At 46.6% G+C, this 18,730-nt stretch overlaps 2 protein-coding genes across 5 annotated transcripts in view; one reads left to right on the forward strand and one right to left on the reverse strand.

Annotated features, from left to right (window-relative positions):
* Positions 1–664: 664 nt before the first annotated feature.
* On the reverse strand, positions 665–10,808 carry MANSC1 (MANSC domain containing 1). Its single transcript, XM_048300624.1, has 5 exons — positions 10,586–10,808; positions 6,022–6,126; positions 4,800–5,261; positions 3,800–3,940; positions 665–2,016 (listed from the first exon to the last, which is right to left on the reverse strand). Exons 1-5 carry the CDS (start codon positions 10,806–10,808, stop codon positions 1,019–1,021), a joined length of 1,929 nt encoding a protein of 642 aa, XP_048156581.1. The 3' UTR covers positions 665–1,018.
* BORCS5 (BLOC-1 related complex subunit 5) overlaps positions 10,757–18,730 on the forward strand; it is a 65,893-nt gene continuing 57,919 nt past the window's right edge. For all 4 annotated transcript variants that reach the window (XM_048302765.1, XM_048302764.1, XM_048302766.1 and 1 more), the window contains exons 1-2: positions 10,757–10,864; positions 11,336–11,479. In XM_048302765.1, coding sequence (XP_048158722.1) covers positions 10,807–10,864; positions 11,336–11,479 — 202 coding nt within the window. In that variant the 5' untranslated portion in view covers positions 10,757–10,806. The remainder of the gene's footprint in view (positions 10,865–11,335; positions 11,480–18,730) is intronic.

Below are 18,730 nucleotides of genomic sequence, written 5' to 3' on the forward strand. Positions count from 1 at the left end.
CACACTAAGCTTGACAGATCTAAGAATCTCTTATTTTTTATTATTTCTTATTTTGTAATAGAATTGTTTCCTTGCATTCATGAGGCACCCTTCCTTCTCTGCCATGACGTTTGTTGTTGATTATGCCACCTGACATGAATAATTTGATATCTTGTCTTTCATTCTAAAACCAGGTTTAGACTGAGTGTATGCAAAGTGAAATTTAAATAACATGAAGTTGTGTCACAGTAGGTGCTCCCATTGACTCTCCCTGTTGAAGAGTCAGGGAAACTTAAAATCATAGAGTTGTTTAGGCTGGAAAAAACCTCGAATATCATCAAGACCAACTGTTAATTAGCAGCTATGCTTATTACCAGTCACATGAAGGGGACACTAGAACTGAAGAGAGTGTGCTTTGAGAGCACTCACATTTGCAGTATGTGGTTTTAAGGAGACCTGTGATGTATGCAGAAAAAGAACTTTAAAGATATGTATATAACCATAAACTATATTTAGATAAGGAAAATTAAATTATGCCATATGTCATATTTTTTACCTAAAACCATTTAGATGCAAAGCTCTATTACTAAGTATTCCTTTAACGCTACAAATAGGGTAAATAGGATTGCCAGGCAATCATGTAACACTCTGGCATTTGGTGCAAATAGCACTGAAAACGCCCACGTGCTGCACAGGTACTCAATTTATTAGGTGTACTTCTATTTCACTAAGCTTATCACAGTACAGATTAAGCTCATGAAATGCTTTTTCTCCTTAAATATAAGACCTTCTTAGCTTAGCTTGGATTTAAGTGTTTACTCTCAGGATTTAGTAATAAATCAAACATGACAGACGTTATATTTCAGCATAGACAGAGCGTTTCTTCTCCCCACCAAACCCATCTCCTGTCTCCTGCATTCCCATTAGAGGGAAAAAATGGAATCCATCCTCTTCTGAGATTTCAGTATCTACTGTTCCATTTCAGAGTTCTCCTCTCAAAAGTGAGAGATGCTCCTCAAAATTTTATTCCCTCTCCCAATCAGACATCAGCATACATTCCATTGATCAAGTAATCCAACCTGGTGTAATGCCTCTTCTGAAGAGATTCATGTATTTTCTTCCCGGTCAGCACAATAACTAGCAACAAGAATATCACCCCAAAAAGCAAAGCTGCTACAAGGCTGCTTTTCTCCCCCAGCTGAAAAACACCCTTCCCTCTCAGAACACCTTCTGACAGGGAGCGTTCTGAGTCAGATGGGTCAGAACCCCAAAGGTCATTTTGGGAAGATGCAGGGGAATCACTGGACAGAGTGAAACCTGGAAAAGAGAGGAGGGTCACATGGCTGGTATGACTGGAAGAGACAACTGTTGGCTCAGGAGCCATGGCTGGAGTCCTTAGCCTTGATGGGGTGGTAGCAGATCCAGAATTTGTGGTCACTTGCTTGGTTGTAGAAGTAGAAGCAGAATTTGTGGGCTTGGAAAGAGGAACATGAGTGACAGCGACGCTGGTGACAGGGACACCAGGTTTAGCTCCAGTGGCTGCAGCAGGTGGAGAGGCAGCTGTGGTGGGGGAGGTTGTAGCTGGTTGAGCAGCACCAGGATGCAGAGAGGTTGTACGAGACTCCAGCTGGGCAGCACTTGTAGGCAGAGGAGGAAGAGAAGCACTGCTGGTTTCGGGAGCGCCTGCCTGAGTAGTGGTGGGGAATGAAGCAGTGGGGTTTCCAATTGGAACAGCAGAAGGCGTGTTTGGTGGCAGATTAACTCCCTTCTGCCTTGAGATGAGGTCTAAGCTCTCAGACTCTTTTGCTCTCGGAGATTCAGGAAAAACTGTATGAAGCTCCATGTTGTCTAAATGCTTGCCTATGTGGTTCAGGAGTTCAGAAGCCTGATGAAAGACAGATTGTTGTGAACTGGCAGTGTGATTCTGGTGGATATTCTGACTGTGAGAAATAATGGTGCCAGCATCCAAAGGCAAAGAATAATCATTTGAAGAAAAGTTCTCAGTTTTGATGGATTTATCCTCTGGGGCATGGATGTCTGGAAACAGAAATACGGGTATTTAATTATTAAATCTATTTTTGACTACTGTAGGCATACTCTATTTGTATTTCTTAGAAACATTTATATAAGGGGGCTCTAAGAGATACTGACTAATGAAACTTGCTTTCTTTAAAATATGCACAGTGACATTTATATTCTACATCATAAAAGCTGTCGGCCTCAAGCCTAGTCACATAACAGTGTCCTGTGGCAGAAATACCATACAAATGATAATCTTAAAAGCTACCTGATTTTACAGTATTTCTTCTACAGTATTTACCTGATTTACAGGTATTATAGAAAGTATTTGGCTGAGCATGAGCTCTTGGAAAGACTGGCTAATTGTTAATTCATATTATATATATATATAATTTTATAATTATATTTATAAAAATACAGAAGAAATATATAATATATACATAATAACTATTCAGCTGCTGTAAAGAACATTTAAAAGGGAAAGCTCTCAAGCAGTTCTGACTCTTACTCATCTCTTTTTATTATTGAAACAAAAAGGTTTGTTAACTGCACTGGAATTGAAATAAATAATTTTTAAAGTATCTTTCCCCCTTTTAGCTTGGTTTTCAGTGTAACCACATACAGATTCTCATATGAAAGAACAAAGTTTGAAACATTTGTTGGTACTGACACCGCTCCGGTGCTACCTTTGAAAACTTATTAGGAACATTAAACAAGCTAGCATAATCTTTCCATAATTAAATGTTCACAGAAGCTAAAATGTGCAAAATGAAAAAGAGGTGCTATATGCAATCAAATTGTTCACTCAGCACTGCACTACATGCCCAACAAAAGCACAAGCATGACTGAATTTCTTGTTTCTTTGTTTGAAACCCCAATGTTCTTCTAGGGGAGAAGGAGCTGGAGGAAAGTGTAATTATAGTCATAATTTTACAGAAGTGCAGTTCATTTGTTGCACATTGCTTTTGCACAATTCCTGTGTGATTGTGCTTGCACAAAAATACTTGGTAACTTTATATGAGTAATCTTTCTATATATCACACTGTTGCTCCTTGCATTAGTTCTTCTCGGAAAAGTTCTCTTTTTCAGCAAAAGTTCCGTCTCTCAAGCAGCCACACAGAAACTGCCTTGTAAACTCTTGGCAGGACAGTCTAATTATCAGTTTCTTATCTGAGCTGTTCAAATAGGTCTGGTGCAAGTCAATGTCAATCAACAAGTAGGCCTTGCTGTTAAAAATCCCACAGCGTAGGCCAGAGAGCAAGAAGTTCCCGAGTGTGCGCCCCACATGCCATAAAGCTCTGAGTTTAGAAAGTTTGCTTCTGTACTTCAGGTTCCCTAACTGAAAGCAGAAAATAATGATTACCACTGCCAGTTATTCATCAGTGTAGCTCGGGTCCTTTCAATACACAGCTGGCTACAAGGGCATGGTATTTCCCTTGGTTTTGGTGATACTTTTCAGCATTATGTACAGGAAATTTTCCTTCTTGAATATCTCTAGATGGAAGGAGCTTCTTTTTGTTTTAAGCAAGGACAAATTACAAGGAGTTCTGAATCTAATGTGAAGGTATTTTATAAGGGTTGGGACATTATTCCAAGCAGGAAGCTGGGCCCACAAAGGAGCTCACCACACACCTGCCCATCCATCTTCCACAAAGAAAAAGAGCAGTATTTTCAAATTATAATGCTTGCCTTAGAATACTTTACTAAAAATACGACCCCAAGCAGTTCCTGGTCACTACTGAAAGTTCATAGGTGCAAAAGTAATCTGGTGTGGGAGCTGGTGGCTCTCACTATTATTTACCTCTAGTTATCTTGTAGCTCACAAGTCCTGTTGCAGGTTTCATTGGACAAGCCCCAGTGCTAGGACAGTAAAACAAGTAGCAGTTGGGATGTGTACTTGTTCTTGCAGCATAAAAAATAATCAAATTGCACTTCTTGTCTCCTGCAAAACAAAATAAATGCCTGTTTCAGCAATAAGAACTTTTATACCAGTATGGTAATGAGATCTAGTTCGTTAACTTTTCCTCATGTGAGTAAGAGGAAAACTACTAACACATAACATTCCTACAGGAAAAACAGCCAAAGACTGCAGAAGAATGGCCCAGGGCCAAAATATGAAAGGTCACACCTTCCTTTTCCTGTACAAATAAAGTTGGGGAAATTATGAGTCTAATCTCCTATCCTCCCCTCACCCATACCACACTGGCGCCACTTTATACAATGACTTCTTGCTTACAAATCCTGATAAATCTGAAAACCTCCTTGATACACTTATAAGGAAGAAAATTATTTAGACATTTTTCCTTATTACATCCCAGGAATCACTTGGCTAGTTGCTGCTTCGGGGGGTCACCTTCACCACTGTCATTTCTACTTCCTGCTCTACCACCTACTGCTCCAAGAGCTTGGCTCAAACCAGCTGTCTCAGAGAAGGCTGAGCATTCTCATTCTTGGCTAAAATTAAATACAGTGCAAAATGCCAGCTACTTTTAGTGCGTTTACTAAATACAGCTTATTCACCTTCGGGGTTCGGGATTTTTGAGGTTTTAACACGTAAAACTAACGCTTAGAACTAACGTTTCTGTGATGCAACTATTTTCCTGAACACTACGGGGTCTTGCGTTAAGATCTAACATCTACTGGCAAAAGAAGGTAGCAGCCGCAAGCTGGAACTAAGCGCAGCCTGAATGAGAGGGTAAATTCTGTGCTGAACACGGAGAACACCAGCAGCTGAACACCCCGCGAGCCCAAACCCCAGAATGAATCTCCCAGGCAGTGGCGGAGAAGGAGGCCGAGGTTACCTGCGAGCCGGTGCCCCGAGCAGCAGGCGCGGGCACACGCACCCGCGCTGGGGACGCGCAGCGGCTCCGCGCCCCGGACGCCGCGGGGCAGGGACAAGTCTATATCGATGATGGAATTCTCCATCTTCTCCGCGGAACACTCCTGGCTCAGGGCCGGCCCGGCCATCACGCAGGTGATCACCAGCAGGCGAACCGGCCAGCGGCTGCCCCCGCGGGCCATGGTGACCCGGGCCGGTCCCCGCGGGGCTCCTCCGGCACGGCCGGGGTTCGCGGCCAGCGGCAGCCGGGGGACCCCCGTCGAGGAGTCTCCGCTGCTCCCGGGACGGGCACGCGTTCCTGGGGCACCTTCGGGCTGCCCCCGCCCGCAGCGCGGGGTCGGGAAGGCAGCGGCGGAGCGTGGCCAGGCTCGGGACGGCCGCTCGGGGAACCGCGGGTGTCCCGGCACGTCCGGGAGGAGGGGCCCTGGGAGGCGGGCCCGGGCCGCCTGCTGCCCTCCTCCTCCTTCTCCTGCCTGCCTGCCTGCCTGCCTGCCTGCATGCCTGCTTGCCCTCCTCCTCCTTCTCCTGCCTGCCTGCCTGCCTGCATGCCTGCTTGCCCTCCTCCTCCTTCTCCTGCCTGCCTGCCTGCCTGCATGCCTGCTTGCCCTCCTCCTCCTTCTCCTGCCTGCCTGCATGCCTGCTTGCCCTCCTCCTCCTTCTCCTGCCTGCCTGCCTGCCTGCATGCCTGCTTGCCCTCCTCCTCCTTCTCCTGCCTGCCTGCCTGCCTGCTTGCCTGCCTGCCTGCTTGCCCTCCTCCTCCTTCTCCTGCCTGCCTGCCTGCTTGCCTGCCTGCTTGCCTGCTTGCCCTCCTCCTCCTTCTCCTGCCTGCCTGCCTGCCTGCTTGCCTGCATGCCTGCTTGCCCTCCTCCTCCTTCTCCTGCCTGCCTGCCTGCCTGCCTGCCTGCTTGCCTGCTTGCCCTCCTCCTCCTTCTCCTGCCTGCCTGCCTGCTTGCCTGCCTGCTTGCCTGCCTGCTTGCCCTCCTCCTCCTCCTGGGCTTCCTGCTTACCTACCTACCTGCCGTCCTCCTGCCTTCGTGCTTACCTACTTACGCGCCCTCCTCCTGCCTTCCAGCCTGCCCTCCTCCTGCCTGCCCTTCTCTTCTCTTCCTTCCTTCTCACTGCCTGCCATTCTCCTGTCTCCTTCCTGCCTTTTCTCCTGCCTGCCTTCCCTTGCTTCCTCCTGCCTGCCCTTCTCCTGTCTTCCTCTCGCCCTCCTCCTTCTGCCTGCCCAGCGGGGCTGCGAGGATATTCCCGCTCCTCCAGCCACTCGCCGGCCCCAAGGGCTCTTCCTGAGCATCAGACACAAAGGGAAAACCACCTAGTGAAGCTCTTGGTGGTCAAGCTGATAGGGTTTTACCCACAGTCAGACTTGTCCTCCTTCTGAGATCTGCTTTTGGAAGCTGTAATGAAAGCGATTAATATGCATATCCTGGACTAAACGGACATGGACATATTTCCATGTTTGTAAAAGACTCCTTGCTACCTGAATAATCCTGTTCAAATCACAGCCAAGCACACAATGTTTGTGGAATGGGAGTTGTACAGAAAAGCCTGTACTACTACTGGGACCCCATCTGGTGTCTTGGCCATTCTTCCCTCAGCTGTCTCAGTGCAATTGCTTGCTTAAGTAATGTTTTTGCTTGGAAATTTTTCATTTCCTCTTTTTAATTATGTTTTTTTCTTACTATTTTTGGGGTAGTGTTTAGGAATAAAAGTAGACCAAAGGAATTAAAGAATAAAAGGATTATATTCCTTATTTATATATATTCCTTATTTTCAAGAAAGAGACCTTTTATTTAATTCCCTGTGAATAAAATCCATTTTCTTTTTAGATATGTACATTACCTCACGAGATCCCAATGGGCAGGTTAGGTTATATATTGTAATGGTTAGATGCCAAGGCATGGGCGGCTGTCTTGTTCTTCATGCCCAGTTAGTCCCCTTTGTCAGTACTGCTTGGTGTTGGCTTTTATTTGGACATGAATGTTGTAAGAGACTGAGCCACCCATCTGATTTTGCATCACATGGCCATCTTGGGGCAATTCATAATGTTTGGTTGTGATTTCGCAGTCTTGGTGGGATGGTTTCTTCAAAAATTTTCAGCTGCACTTGTTTAAGAAAATATTCCTTTCTAGCCCAGCTTCTCTCTTTTGGTAAACTGGTGACATTATTTTCACTGTTAGAGGACAAAGTCCTAAGAGAATGTGAACATTAAGGTGTCACCTACTAACTGCATCACACGGTGAATGAACGGGGGAATGAATACTAAAAGCAAGCACAGATATTACCCCTGCTATGTATTAGATAAAGTTGCAGCTGCCACCTGCCTTTGCTTACGTAGAGGTGGTAGAAGAAGCTGAGCAGAAAGAAGCTGAACAATAATGCTAAAAATCTGGCTGGGGTGGTCAGAACTGGAGGGTGAGGAAACTGGTTCTTCACCTGAAAAGCTGGGATGGTGTACTGTAGTGATGGTGAATGTGAGAATATGCACAGACACTGCTGTGGTCAGACAGGCATAGATGACCATGGGAAAGTGAGAAGGGCTGATGTGATCTGTAATATAAGAAAGGCAGAAGAGATCCTGGGGATAACACGACTGCCCCACTCCAGCCACCATGGCAAATTTCTGCTCTTCCTGCCTCTTCCTGGTGGGACAAGCACTCAGTCTCCCTGGCGAGACCAGAAGCAAATTGGTGAGGCTGCTGAGGTGCAGGGAAGCCAAGGTCCCTCAAAAGCTATGCAGACACATCCACTGGGCTAGGAGAGAGCCAGCCTTGCCCAGCAGCTGCTGTGTTCCCTCACCACTGCAATGGGAAGAAAGGGAAGCTGAGGGAGGGAGAATGGTGGGACACCGTCAGCCCTTAGACATGGTGCTAGGTCACTAAAGGTGTTTTCTGTAGAGCATCTGTCTGCTTTGCAGCCAGTGCCCTACATGGTGAAATGCTCAGGCACAGACAAGATGAACTTCTATTGTAACCAATGCTATTAGGTTACAAAAGCACACAGTGCAGCATACAGCCTACAGCTAGCAGCAGGTGCTGTTGGATTGGGATTGTTTTCCCATAGCCTGGATCTTAGAAACAGTGCTGAGGTGCAGTTCTCACAAGATAGGAGCCTCATTCTTGTGTTAGATTAAATCTTGGTGGCAATTAGCAAAGGCAGCCAAGAGAAACGATGCCGAGTTCGGTGCAGAGCTTTGGATGACGTTGGGCTTTGTGCGTGAGCACAGAACAGGCTTGTTCAGAAACCAGCACAGACCAGTGCTGTTCTTATTTATAGACAGTTCTTCTGTCATAGACAACTGCGTGATGTCTTTGCTGATTTGACTGTCAAATATGAAAACAGTAAGTCCCAAATCTTAAAGTATGTTTCCTTCTCATTTATGCTTGCGGTTTTTTGAGTTTTTTTTAATCTTGTTTTTTTCCTAAGCCTGAGCTGCCTGTGGACTTTTGATCTTGGCTTTTCCCTCACTCCTGACACACATGTATATAAGGGCTGCTGGTGATGGGTGTTGCCCACACTGCTCTGCTCTGTGGCCAGCACTCTGGGGTTTGGCAGGTTTGCCTTGGCACAGAAGAATTCTTACCCTTAACTAAAAAAATCACAGAATCACAGAATTGTTAGGGTTGGAAGGGACCTCTGGAGATCATCTAGTCCTGCCCCCCTGCCAAGGCAGGGTCACCCTGAGCAGGTGACACAGCAACCCACATTCCAGGTGGGTTTGGAATGTCTCCAGAGGGGAAGACTCCACAATCTTCCTGGGCAGGTGGTCCAGTGTTTTGCCATCCTCAATGGGAAGTTGTTCTTCTTCATGTTGAAATGAAACTTCTCGTGTTTTAGTTTATGGCCATTGCTCCTCGTCCTGTCACTGGGCACCACTGGAAAGAGTCTGGTCCCTCCTCTTGGCACCCCCTTTAAGATCTTTATCTGCATTAAAGAGATCCTCTCTCAGGCCTGTCTTCTCCAGAATAAACAGGCCCAGCTCCCACAGTCTCTTTGTAGCAGAGCACCTCACCCCTCACAAGAGTTTGTTATTTGTTAACTGGTCAGACAAACAGGACAAGCTGTCTTGTAGTGAGTCATTTTGGGGCCATGGGGTTAACACTGGTCTGGCATCTCCCAACTGCCAATAAACATCTCACTGTCAAAGTGAGATCTGGAAAGGTAAGCTGGATTTCTGACAGACTCACTTTCCAGCTATAAAAGCCACACCAAACTTCCACAAAGCAGACATCTTCTACACATTTCCCAGGAAATGTGTGGAGTTTCTGCCCTGAGCAGGGACACTGCTTTGTGGTTAATCCCCTGGAGGTTGAGTGAAGGCATCTGTGAATATTACTCTCACTTCAGTGGGAAGTTACATTTGACTCTTAATACTATTTCTTTTGCCACCTTTAATAGAGGTACCTTGATATCATGCACTGTTTTATGTTATGCTGTAATCTACTGCTAGTTGTTTTCAGTTTTATACTGTGTAGTAAGTTATTCTGATTAAGATCTTTTGTCTATCTCTTGTCTGTTTAATAAATAATTCATTTTTATAAATAGACCCTATCTGCCATCACTAGAACTTGTGGGCCAGAGTGAGTCCTTACATTTAAACTGTTGCCAAAATCTGAGGCTAAGGCAGAGCTTGTCTGAAGCTCCCACTTCTCTCATGGCACTCCTCTTATATGAAAGGTGCTCCAGACCCTCATCATCTTTGTGGCCTCCACTAGACCCTCTCCTCACCAAAAACTGGGAAATGAGCTCTCAAGCCCAGTTTGTTAGGTTAGAAAGCTGGCATTACTTTATTCAGCACAGAGGTATGTGGGTATTGCCTCACCAACATGTAAATCAGTTATCAAAATTTTGGACTATTTATACGTGTTGGTAAAGGAATTAGTGTTCATTGGTTACAAGTTACATAGCTCTCTTATTAATTAATATTCTATCTTCTATTGGTTAATGATTCTCTTGCTTTTCATGCTAATTACTCCACATGCTCAGTTTCTCTCTTCTTTGGGGTCAAGGGGTTTCTTGGGTTGGTGGCCTGTGGATCAGTGGTTACAGATCCCCCTACCACAATTGCCTTTTACCCACCTGGAGCTGATTTCAGCACAATTACTGAGCATCCCTGGCTGGGCCAGGGAGGGGATTGTCCCGCTCTGCTTTGGGGCAGCCTCGTCTCAAATATTGTGTGAAGTTTTGGGTGCCATCATATCGGAAAGACATTAAACTATTAGAGAGTGTCCAAAGGAGGGCACCAGGATGGTGAAGGGCCTTGAGGGGAAGCGTGTGAGGAGCAGCTGAGGACACTTGCTCTGTTCAGCTGGAGGAGACTGAGGGGAGACAGCGCAGTTCCAGCTTCTCGTGAGGGGAAGAGGAGGGGCAGGCTCTGAGCTCCGCTCTCTGGGACCAGGGACAGGACCCAGGGAACAGCTGGAGCTGTGTCAGGGAGGGTGAGGCTGGGTATCAGGGAAAGGTTCTTCCCCCAGAGGGTGCTGGGGCACTGAACAGGCTCCCCGGGGAATGGGCACGGCCCCAAGGCTGCCAGAGCTCCAGGAGCGTTTGGACACCGCTCTCAGGGATGCACAGGGTGGGATTGTTGGGGTGTCTGTGCAGGGCCGGGAGCTGGACTCGATGATCCTTGTAGGTCCCTCCCAACTCAGCATATTCTGTGATAGGCTCCTTTTTAAAGAAATATAGCTTGTCCGGTAACACCGAGGAGCACAGAAGCGGACACAGCACTCCAGATATTGGCCTCACTGGGGAGGAGCAGCGGAGGAGGAGCACCTTCCCTGGCCAAACAGAGCAACGCTGCTCTGCCCCGGGCCGGCTCCGGGGAGGCAGAGCCGAGCAGCCCCGGCCCTGCAGCCCCTGCGCCGCCCCGCCCGCCGGGCGGAGCCGCCGTGACCCGGCGCAGCCGGAACCCCGTGGGCGGCGGCGGCGGCCCCGCGCTGCGGCGGGCGGGGGACGGAGGCAGCGCCATGGGCGCGGAGCAGAGCGCCGAGGCCGAGAGCCGCCCGGGCGAGCCCAGCGCCGCAGGTCGGTGCCCGGCAGGGAGCGAGGGCGCGCGGCTGTCCCCCGGGGAGCGGGGCTGTGCCGGCACAGCGGCTGTGGAGAAAGGCACGGCTGTTTCCTTGGGAGGAACAGCGGCTGTGGAGAAGGGAAGGGCTGGTTCTCTGGGAGGCAGCGGCGGCGCGGCCCGGCCCTTCCTGTGACGGCGCGAGGGCATCGCCCGGGCCGGGGGAGCAGAGCCGGGGGTGAGGAGCGCCCGGGGCGCGGGTGCGGAGCTGGGGTAGCAGGAGCGAGCGGGCCGTCAGTGGTGCAGGTGTTCCGGAATCAGCTGTTCCCCGGTGTGGAGAGAGAAAGGAGCTTAGAACCCTTCAGTGATCTCGCCAATGTGCTACAGAAAGCACACCTGTGCAATGTGAAATAGAGCAATATTCGCATAGGGTTGGATTCTGATGGAATCTGCGTATCGATTTGATTGTTCCCTCTCCCTCCCGTATCCAGCATCTCCGTTGCCAGCCAAGCAACGAGCAAAAATGGACGACATTGTGGTTGTAGCCCCAGGAACGCAATCCTCACGGAATGTCAGCAATGATCCAGATGTCATAAAACTGCAGGAAATTCCAACTTTCCAGCCCCTTTTGAAAGGTAAGTGATTGTTCTTCCTCTGTTTTTAAATGCCTTCTTTTTCTGTACCTAATGGAGTTTGTGTATCCTGAGGTTTCTACTGAAGTTTGTATTTCTCTCCCTACTTTTCACTACCCCTCCCGTTTTAAACCTTACTCTCTTTTGTTCTGTCATAATTAATCCCAGCCTTCTAAACAGTGTGTGAGCTGGTTTAGGGGTGTGCTGGTAATGTTCTCTGCAATGGAACCATCTAGTGTGGAGGCAGAACAGTTCCAAGCATACCAGCTTGCCCTGTACCACTGGTTGATGAGAGATGCTGTGTTACATTCTAATATATAATGGATGACAATCTGCTATTTTGCTCTAGTCTCTTAAAAACAGTGTGTTGCTCTCAGAGTCATAGCTACCTGTGTATGCGTTCAGCTGCTTGAAATCAAGATACCTTGTGGGAGTTTCCAGCACAGAGCAGATTTTATTCTTGTTTTTCGTAGTGGAGTAGATGGGCTGAGATGTTTCTTTGTTTCTTTTTCTCCCACTCTTTTTTTATTTTCTTTCATCTCCTACACTCATTCTTTGTTCCTTCCATTCTGTTCAAAGGGAAGTGAAGATTTCAATCAAAGTCGTCAAGCCTGCAGTTTATAAAAAACTGTGTTTTGTGGCCTAGCTTCTAGCTATCTCTTTTTGAGGAGAATGCAGAGTGTCCTTAGTATATGAAAGTCCCTTAGGAGGTGTGATGTCTGGAGCAGCCTGAACAAGTTGATTTGGCAAAAGCAGCCTCCTCCTGAGTTCCTGTCCCTGGAACAGCGTGGGTAAGCAACCTTGTGTGACTGTGCTGTGCAGTGGGCACTCAGTGAGCCCATGGTTTTTTGAAAATGCCAGGCCTGCTGTTCGTGCATGCATGGGCAGCAGCACTTGCTCCTGCCTTGGAGGTCTGCTGTGACAGAGAGGACGGAGCCAGGATGTTTATCCCTCGCTGCTACTGGAAGGAATGATGTGGTCTTGTACAGCTGAGGGTTTAGGCACTACTGGTCAGAGTGTCACTGATTCATGCATGGCTGCCAGGCAGTTGTGGGAGCTGCTTTGCTCTAAAGGCATCACTAAGGTCATCTACTAGAGGCAGCATCACACCACCACCTTCTGGACAGAAGGTATTTACTTTCTGTTTGTTTGTGGATGTCTACTGCATGAGGGTCCTGGAACATGACCAGAACTTGTGGACATTATGATAGCCCATTGGGCCAAATATTTAGCATTTTATTGGGCATTTTATATTATAAGTAAGTTCTGGATGTGCATGGCACTGTCTGCTGTTTCCTGCAGAAGGGGCAGAAAGATAGGGAGGCCATGAAAAAAAGCAGAACATGCTTTGCCTGTGAAGCAAATGCTTTGTCCTGCTTTGTATGTAAGGCAGAACCCAGATCATGCTAGTGACGGCTTGAAATATAAATGCTGGAATCCAAATCCTTAAAAGAAATGAGGAACTTTTAATATGAGAGACAAAATTTAGAAGATGCTACAACATCTGGCACCAAGGTTGTTGTGTATCTGTAAGAGTGTGATGACAAAGAGTTTGAGTTCCACCCAGCCTCAAACTCATGAGCAAACCTGGGTTGCACAAGACGTGTGGCAGGAAGTCCTGGGAAGTGAGACTGGTGATCACTTCCAGAGATGGTGTTCCTTTGAGGGTGTTTGAGTCACAAGGGTACAGGGCTTGAGGTGGGAAGTGAGAAAGAAGAGAGAGCTGCAGCCATGTGGCTGAGATGGAGAGGTTGGAGGGCACTGCCTGAGATGACCAGTCCAGGTCCTTCAGCTACTAAATGGGCACACTTTAAGTTGTCTTGGTGACTGAGTTGCTCTTTCTGGCCTTACTTTGAACCTGAAGCTGTGGATGTGTGATGGAAACCTTCTCTTCTGTTTTTGTCACTTGGCCTGCTGCTTCCCTGCCAGTCTTCTGAGACATGGTGACATCTGGTGACTGCTCAAGAGTTTTGCATGCTGAATCACTTTTGTGAACAGCTTTTTCAGCCTCAAGTACTTGTTATTACTTGAACAACTAGACTGTGATACTTGTGTTCACTACAGAAAGCAGCGTGGGCCTGTTGAGTGAGTTGACTCTTGAGACATGGCAGATCTACCACAGGCCCACTTGAGAAACTGTTCTGTTCTGGACTGGTCTCTTACCTGTATTCTTCCCATGCAAGATTATGTCTCTGGAAAGGTTGAAGAAGTTTCAACATCTTTTAGGAGCTCATTCTAAAAACTTGTGTCTTCTGATCTACCAGCTTGGAGGTGGACTTACAGTCCCTGTGGACTTAATTGTTCTATTCAATTTCTCCTTGCCTAAGCAAAGCCAAGGGGTTTTATTTTGCTTTTAAGTTTTGAAAGGGGAATAATCATTAAATAAATGGACTGGCAAAGCACATGGTCATGTAAACACTGTATATTCTTGAAAAGCAAATGCCCTTATTCCTTCTAGCCGTATTGAGTTGAACTTGTGATCAGTGAACCTGGAAATCTTTACCATTGTGTGCTCTCACTTGGAAGAAAATGCCAGTGTCCTGACTATTACATCTTTCATTCTTTCCCTTGACTTCTGCAGGGAGAATTGCACCTCAGAGTTATGGCTATGAGCCCTTGTAAAAAGTCCCTCTCCATCTTTCTTGTAGGCTCACTTCAGGTTACTGGAAAGCTGCTATGAGGTTTCTCAAAGCCCTGTCCAACTTGACCTTGAAGACTCTTCATGATCTGGATAGCCTGTTCCAGTGTCTTGCCACCTTCATCATAAAAAAATTTCTTTCCTTATGTCCAGTCTGACCCTACCCTCTTTGGTTTAAAACTTTTGTCCCTGCTCCTTCATTACAGGCTCAGGCAAAACATCTCCTGTCTTTCTTACATGCTTTATTTGTCTCTGGAGGCTTTCAGGGGAAAGAAACTTTTTCCTGCCTATGGCTAGAATTCTGCACTGGTAAAAGGTATTCAGCATGAAGAAGCAAAAGGAACAGAGGTTACTGTCTCACTGCAAAGGCACTCTGTGAGCAGCAGAAACTTCTTTACATCGCTGTGCCTCCTCCTGTTCTCATAGGATTTTGTGATTAGTTTGCTCTCCAATCTCATTTCATGGTTCTTCAGGTCAGCGTGGTGTTATTGTGACTATCTGAGAATCCTGACTGGTTGACAAAAGCTGCCAGATAGGCAGTGACTGTCTGCTGCTGCTGGCAGGTCAGGGAGGACTCTGACCTCCCTCTGGGTGGGTCTTGTACATTAAAATTAACCTGTAACTAAAACAGCACCTGTAGTGACTTGAAACAAACTTTTGGTAACTGGTCCCCTGTAAATACTGGTTATGTTTTTGTGCTGCCCTTTTGTAGCGGGTTGAGTTTGAAACCGGGCGGAAACACCAATTAAATGTAGTGGTTTTGATTCAAAATATTCATTATTTACTTATTTTCCTTCTGTGAGATAAGAATTAGGAGAAAAGCAAAGCAGGCCACAAACCTTAAACAGTTGCAGTACAATGAAAGAGCTTTATTACTAACAGAATTAAAAGTAAAGAGAAAACAAAACAAAATTAAAGTAAATTCCCCCCCCCCTCTTTCCAGCACTTCTCTCCTTTTATCCAGCTCACACAAGGGATAACAGAACATGGGATGTTAGTCAGTGTTGCAGTTCTTGAAAAGTTTCTCTCTTATGCTTAAGGAAAAAAGGGTTTTCCTTCAGTTGCACGTGGTTCCCAAACTGCCACCAACAGCAGACCCGCCGGGAAACAAACAGTCTGCTATGGGTAGAACATCTCTCCCATGAAGAATTTCACAGTTCTTTCACACTACAGAACATGGGCCATCACATGGGGTTATTCATCTTTTTAAGGATAAGTTATTTTGGCCTGCACACAGAGGCTTTCCTTCGCCACAAGTCTCTAACAGCCTCTCACTGCTTCTATATAGCCTGGCATAGGCACTCTTCACAAACTTCATAGGCACACGTTGATTCTCCACCCCCCCCCCCATGTTCTTCAAATGGATTAAAGAGACAAACAGTTTGTGGTATTACAGTTTCTTACCACGGCATGCAAGAAGGTTTCTTTTAAGCTGCGCGCCAGAATCGCGGCACCGCCCTCTTTTCTCCCGTCGCCATGCTCAGCTCCGTCCCACGGGACTCACTTCTCTTTCTCTCTGACTCTGAAGCCGCCATGTTGAAGAGTGTTCTTGTTCGGGCTTTACGGTGGGGAAAGCCTCGCTCCCTCTGTGCTGCTGGCTGCGTGGTGTCCTCTTCAGTTCAGCACGAAGTGTGCTGGCTGCAGACAGGAGGCTCTGCCGGCTCCCGTTGACTCCGCCGGCTCCGCATGGAGAGGAGAGGGACCCGCCTGTCCCCAGAAGCCGCGCTGGATGGGTTTAGCTGTGAGCAGTCCATGGCTGGTTTTAGCTGCCTGCGGCTCTGGGACAGTCCCCCTCAGTGACCCAGGGTCCGTGCCGCAGCGATGGGAAAGGGGGAAAGGGGCAGTGGCCCCGGCCCGGCCCAGCGGGGCCGGGAGGCTCGGAGCCCCCCCACCTTCCAGCAGGCGAGCTCCGACCAAAAAGGGGAAGTCCCGCCTTTCCGTGCGGTTTAAATATGTAAATTGTGAGAAGCGTAATTGGTCTTAAAGACTGTCCATCAACTCAGGGTCAACCCAACACACCTTTCCCTTGTCGTTTCCTCCTTGTTTGGAGGAAGCTGTTATGGCAGTGTCCCTTGGAAGCATGGTACTGAGTATTGAGCATACTCTGAGTTCACTGGATATGGGCTTGTTGTTATTTAGAGATAATTCAGCAGCCTGACTTATTTCTGGAGGAAATCTTAATACCAAAAGAATAATTTTAATGCTAGATATTTAACTGTTGAAGCTGTTGGTGGTCCCTGCTTGGCCTGCTTCAAGAATGTGATGATACTTGCCTTTCTCTTTTGTTTTGTCTTATGGTGTTTGGATGGTTGTGTACAAGTTCCCAGGAGAGGAGGGATTGTTTCTGTGAATTAAGCAATGTGCTGATGTGCAGCTGGGGACTGGCCTAGGAACAGTTCAGCTGTGTCACATGCAAATTGCATTTGTCATCATGTGCAGCATGTCTTCTGTCGTAGAAACTCCTGCTCCCTCCAGCACTGAGAGAAAAAAGGTCAGCAGAGGCTGCTGAGGCTCACCTGCATTCCCAGACGTATCACATAGGTGAGAGGTGTCTTCTCTGCCGACATTCAGCAAGTTACTTGTGCACTCCATTCATTTGTCAAACATAGATGGTCTTCATCTTACAGCCTTGTCAAGGGTATTGTGTGCAGCTCATTAGCATCCTCTAGCCCAAAATAACTGGATTCTTCTCCTACCAATAATACTGCTGTTTTTCTAAGAATAGCAAATAATGGGAAGAGATTTCTCAGTAAGGTGGTGGCATTTCTGCCCATAATGTTTTTAAGGGCATAATAAACAAAGATCTATCAGTCATGAATTGGAAGCAAATGAATACATTAAGGAGTATACAGTGAGAACTTACTGTGCTGCTTGTTACCCATATTTATTATTGTTAGAAAGGCATTTCACAAAGAACAAAGTGAGACTTCTACTCTGAAAAGTCAAGGCTACAGTTTACCTGCAACAAAGAAACCCAGGTTAATGGTAGAAAGAGTAGGTCCAGCATAAGGAGTGTCCTTTGCTCTCAATGTATTTTGAAATGGAAAACTTGTCATATATTATACCCGGTGTACGTCTTCAGCAGAGAAGCATGGGAGATGCTGAGAAATCTGTGAGCAAGAACTGGGGTGAAACTTGTGATGCTGTACTGATGCTCCATGGATCTTCTCTTGTCCTCCAGGGACAGGAAACAGAAGCTTGTGTTACCTTGAAATGATTGTTTATACTTTTATAACTTCTTTTCTGAAGTCATTTTTCAGGCAGGAAAGCTACTTGTCTAAAAAATGCCAGTGTATTTTTCTTTCTGGCATAGTGTACAGAGGAAGGATGGATGTTTAGAGTTTATTGCATTTAAAGCAAAATTTTGTCACATCTCACCCCTCAGTGTTTTCTTACATCCTTGCTTCTTTCCCTTTCCTCATTGTATGCTCCTACTTCGACTTATAGTGTAAAGAATTTAGCTAATAGCATGTCAGTGAACTTTATTCCTATAATTCTCTACACGTGGTACTTGAATACTTTCATAGTTGTGTCCCTGCACCTTACAAGGAGGATCTGCTGCTTCCAGCTGCTGAGGGTACAGGCCTCTACTGGAATTTGCAACATCTGAGTTTGTTGTATGGGCTCCATGCCTAGTGCTTGTAACAAAATGTGCTCTGAAAATGTTCATGTTGGGTGGAAGGAAGTACCAAGAATGTGATTACATCTGCCTGGTGGGTTTGGGGTTTTTTATTGTTATTTTGTTCGTTATTGGGATTGGTTTTTTTGTGTGCTTGCTTGGTTGGTTTTTTTTGCCTTGTAGACCAATATTCTGTATTGTAGAGATGTGTCTCTCCATTTTGAATTCATGACTTGAAAGTAGCTCCTGAAATCAGAACCTAGAATATGCTTCCGTTTTGAGGAAAGAAGCTTTCCCTTCAAAGGATAGCTGTCAGAGTGGATAAAGATGATGTCTGATTTCCATGTATTCTTCAGTTGTTTGTTAGTTGTTTGGAGACCTGAACTAACTCAGTTTTGTGTGTGAGGGGATTTGAGTCTGTGGTTAGACATTATCCAAACAGTATGCTCAACACCCATAGGGAGAGCATTGGGGACTGCAGATACTGAGTTCTTCACCTTTCCCTTTCCCAGCTGTTCCACACCACTTGGTGTGGTTTGTGTGTTGGCAGATGAACAGAATGAGTGTAAGCCTGTCTGCCTGGGTGATTAGCCTGGCCTCTTCCCTGGCTGAGGACCTTGGAGGCCCAATTTCTACAGAACCCAATAGCTGTGACTCTTGTCTGATCTCCTCAAGCGCATACTGCTCCTCCCCACCATCTTGCTGCATGGGAATAAGCTTTGGTGGTCATCTCAAGTCACTTGCTGATCCTCCTCCTTTTACCTTCACAGAGCCTCTGTGGCAGAGCTCTTCAGCTGGCAGTGCAGCTCTTGGGCTGCAGCTACCCTTGGGATACATTAGAAGATGTGCTGAGGAAAAATACCACTTGGGAAGGAGTTAACTGTGTCCAGGCTTATCAGTTTGCCACACACTTAAATGAGGAGTATTTGCATGCTGGCCGGTGTACCTTGAAATCATTATTAACTGGCTTGAGTGAAAGGCAAATAATTGCTTATAA

Source organism: Corvus hawaiiensis, chromosome 4 (assembly GCF_020740725.1).
Source record: "Corvus hawaiiensis isolate bCorHaw1 chromosome 4, bCorHaw1.pri.cur, whole genome shotgun sequence".
NCBI lineage: Eukaryota > Metazoa > Chordata > Aves > Passeriformes > Corvidae > Corvus > Corvus hawaiiensis.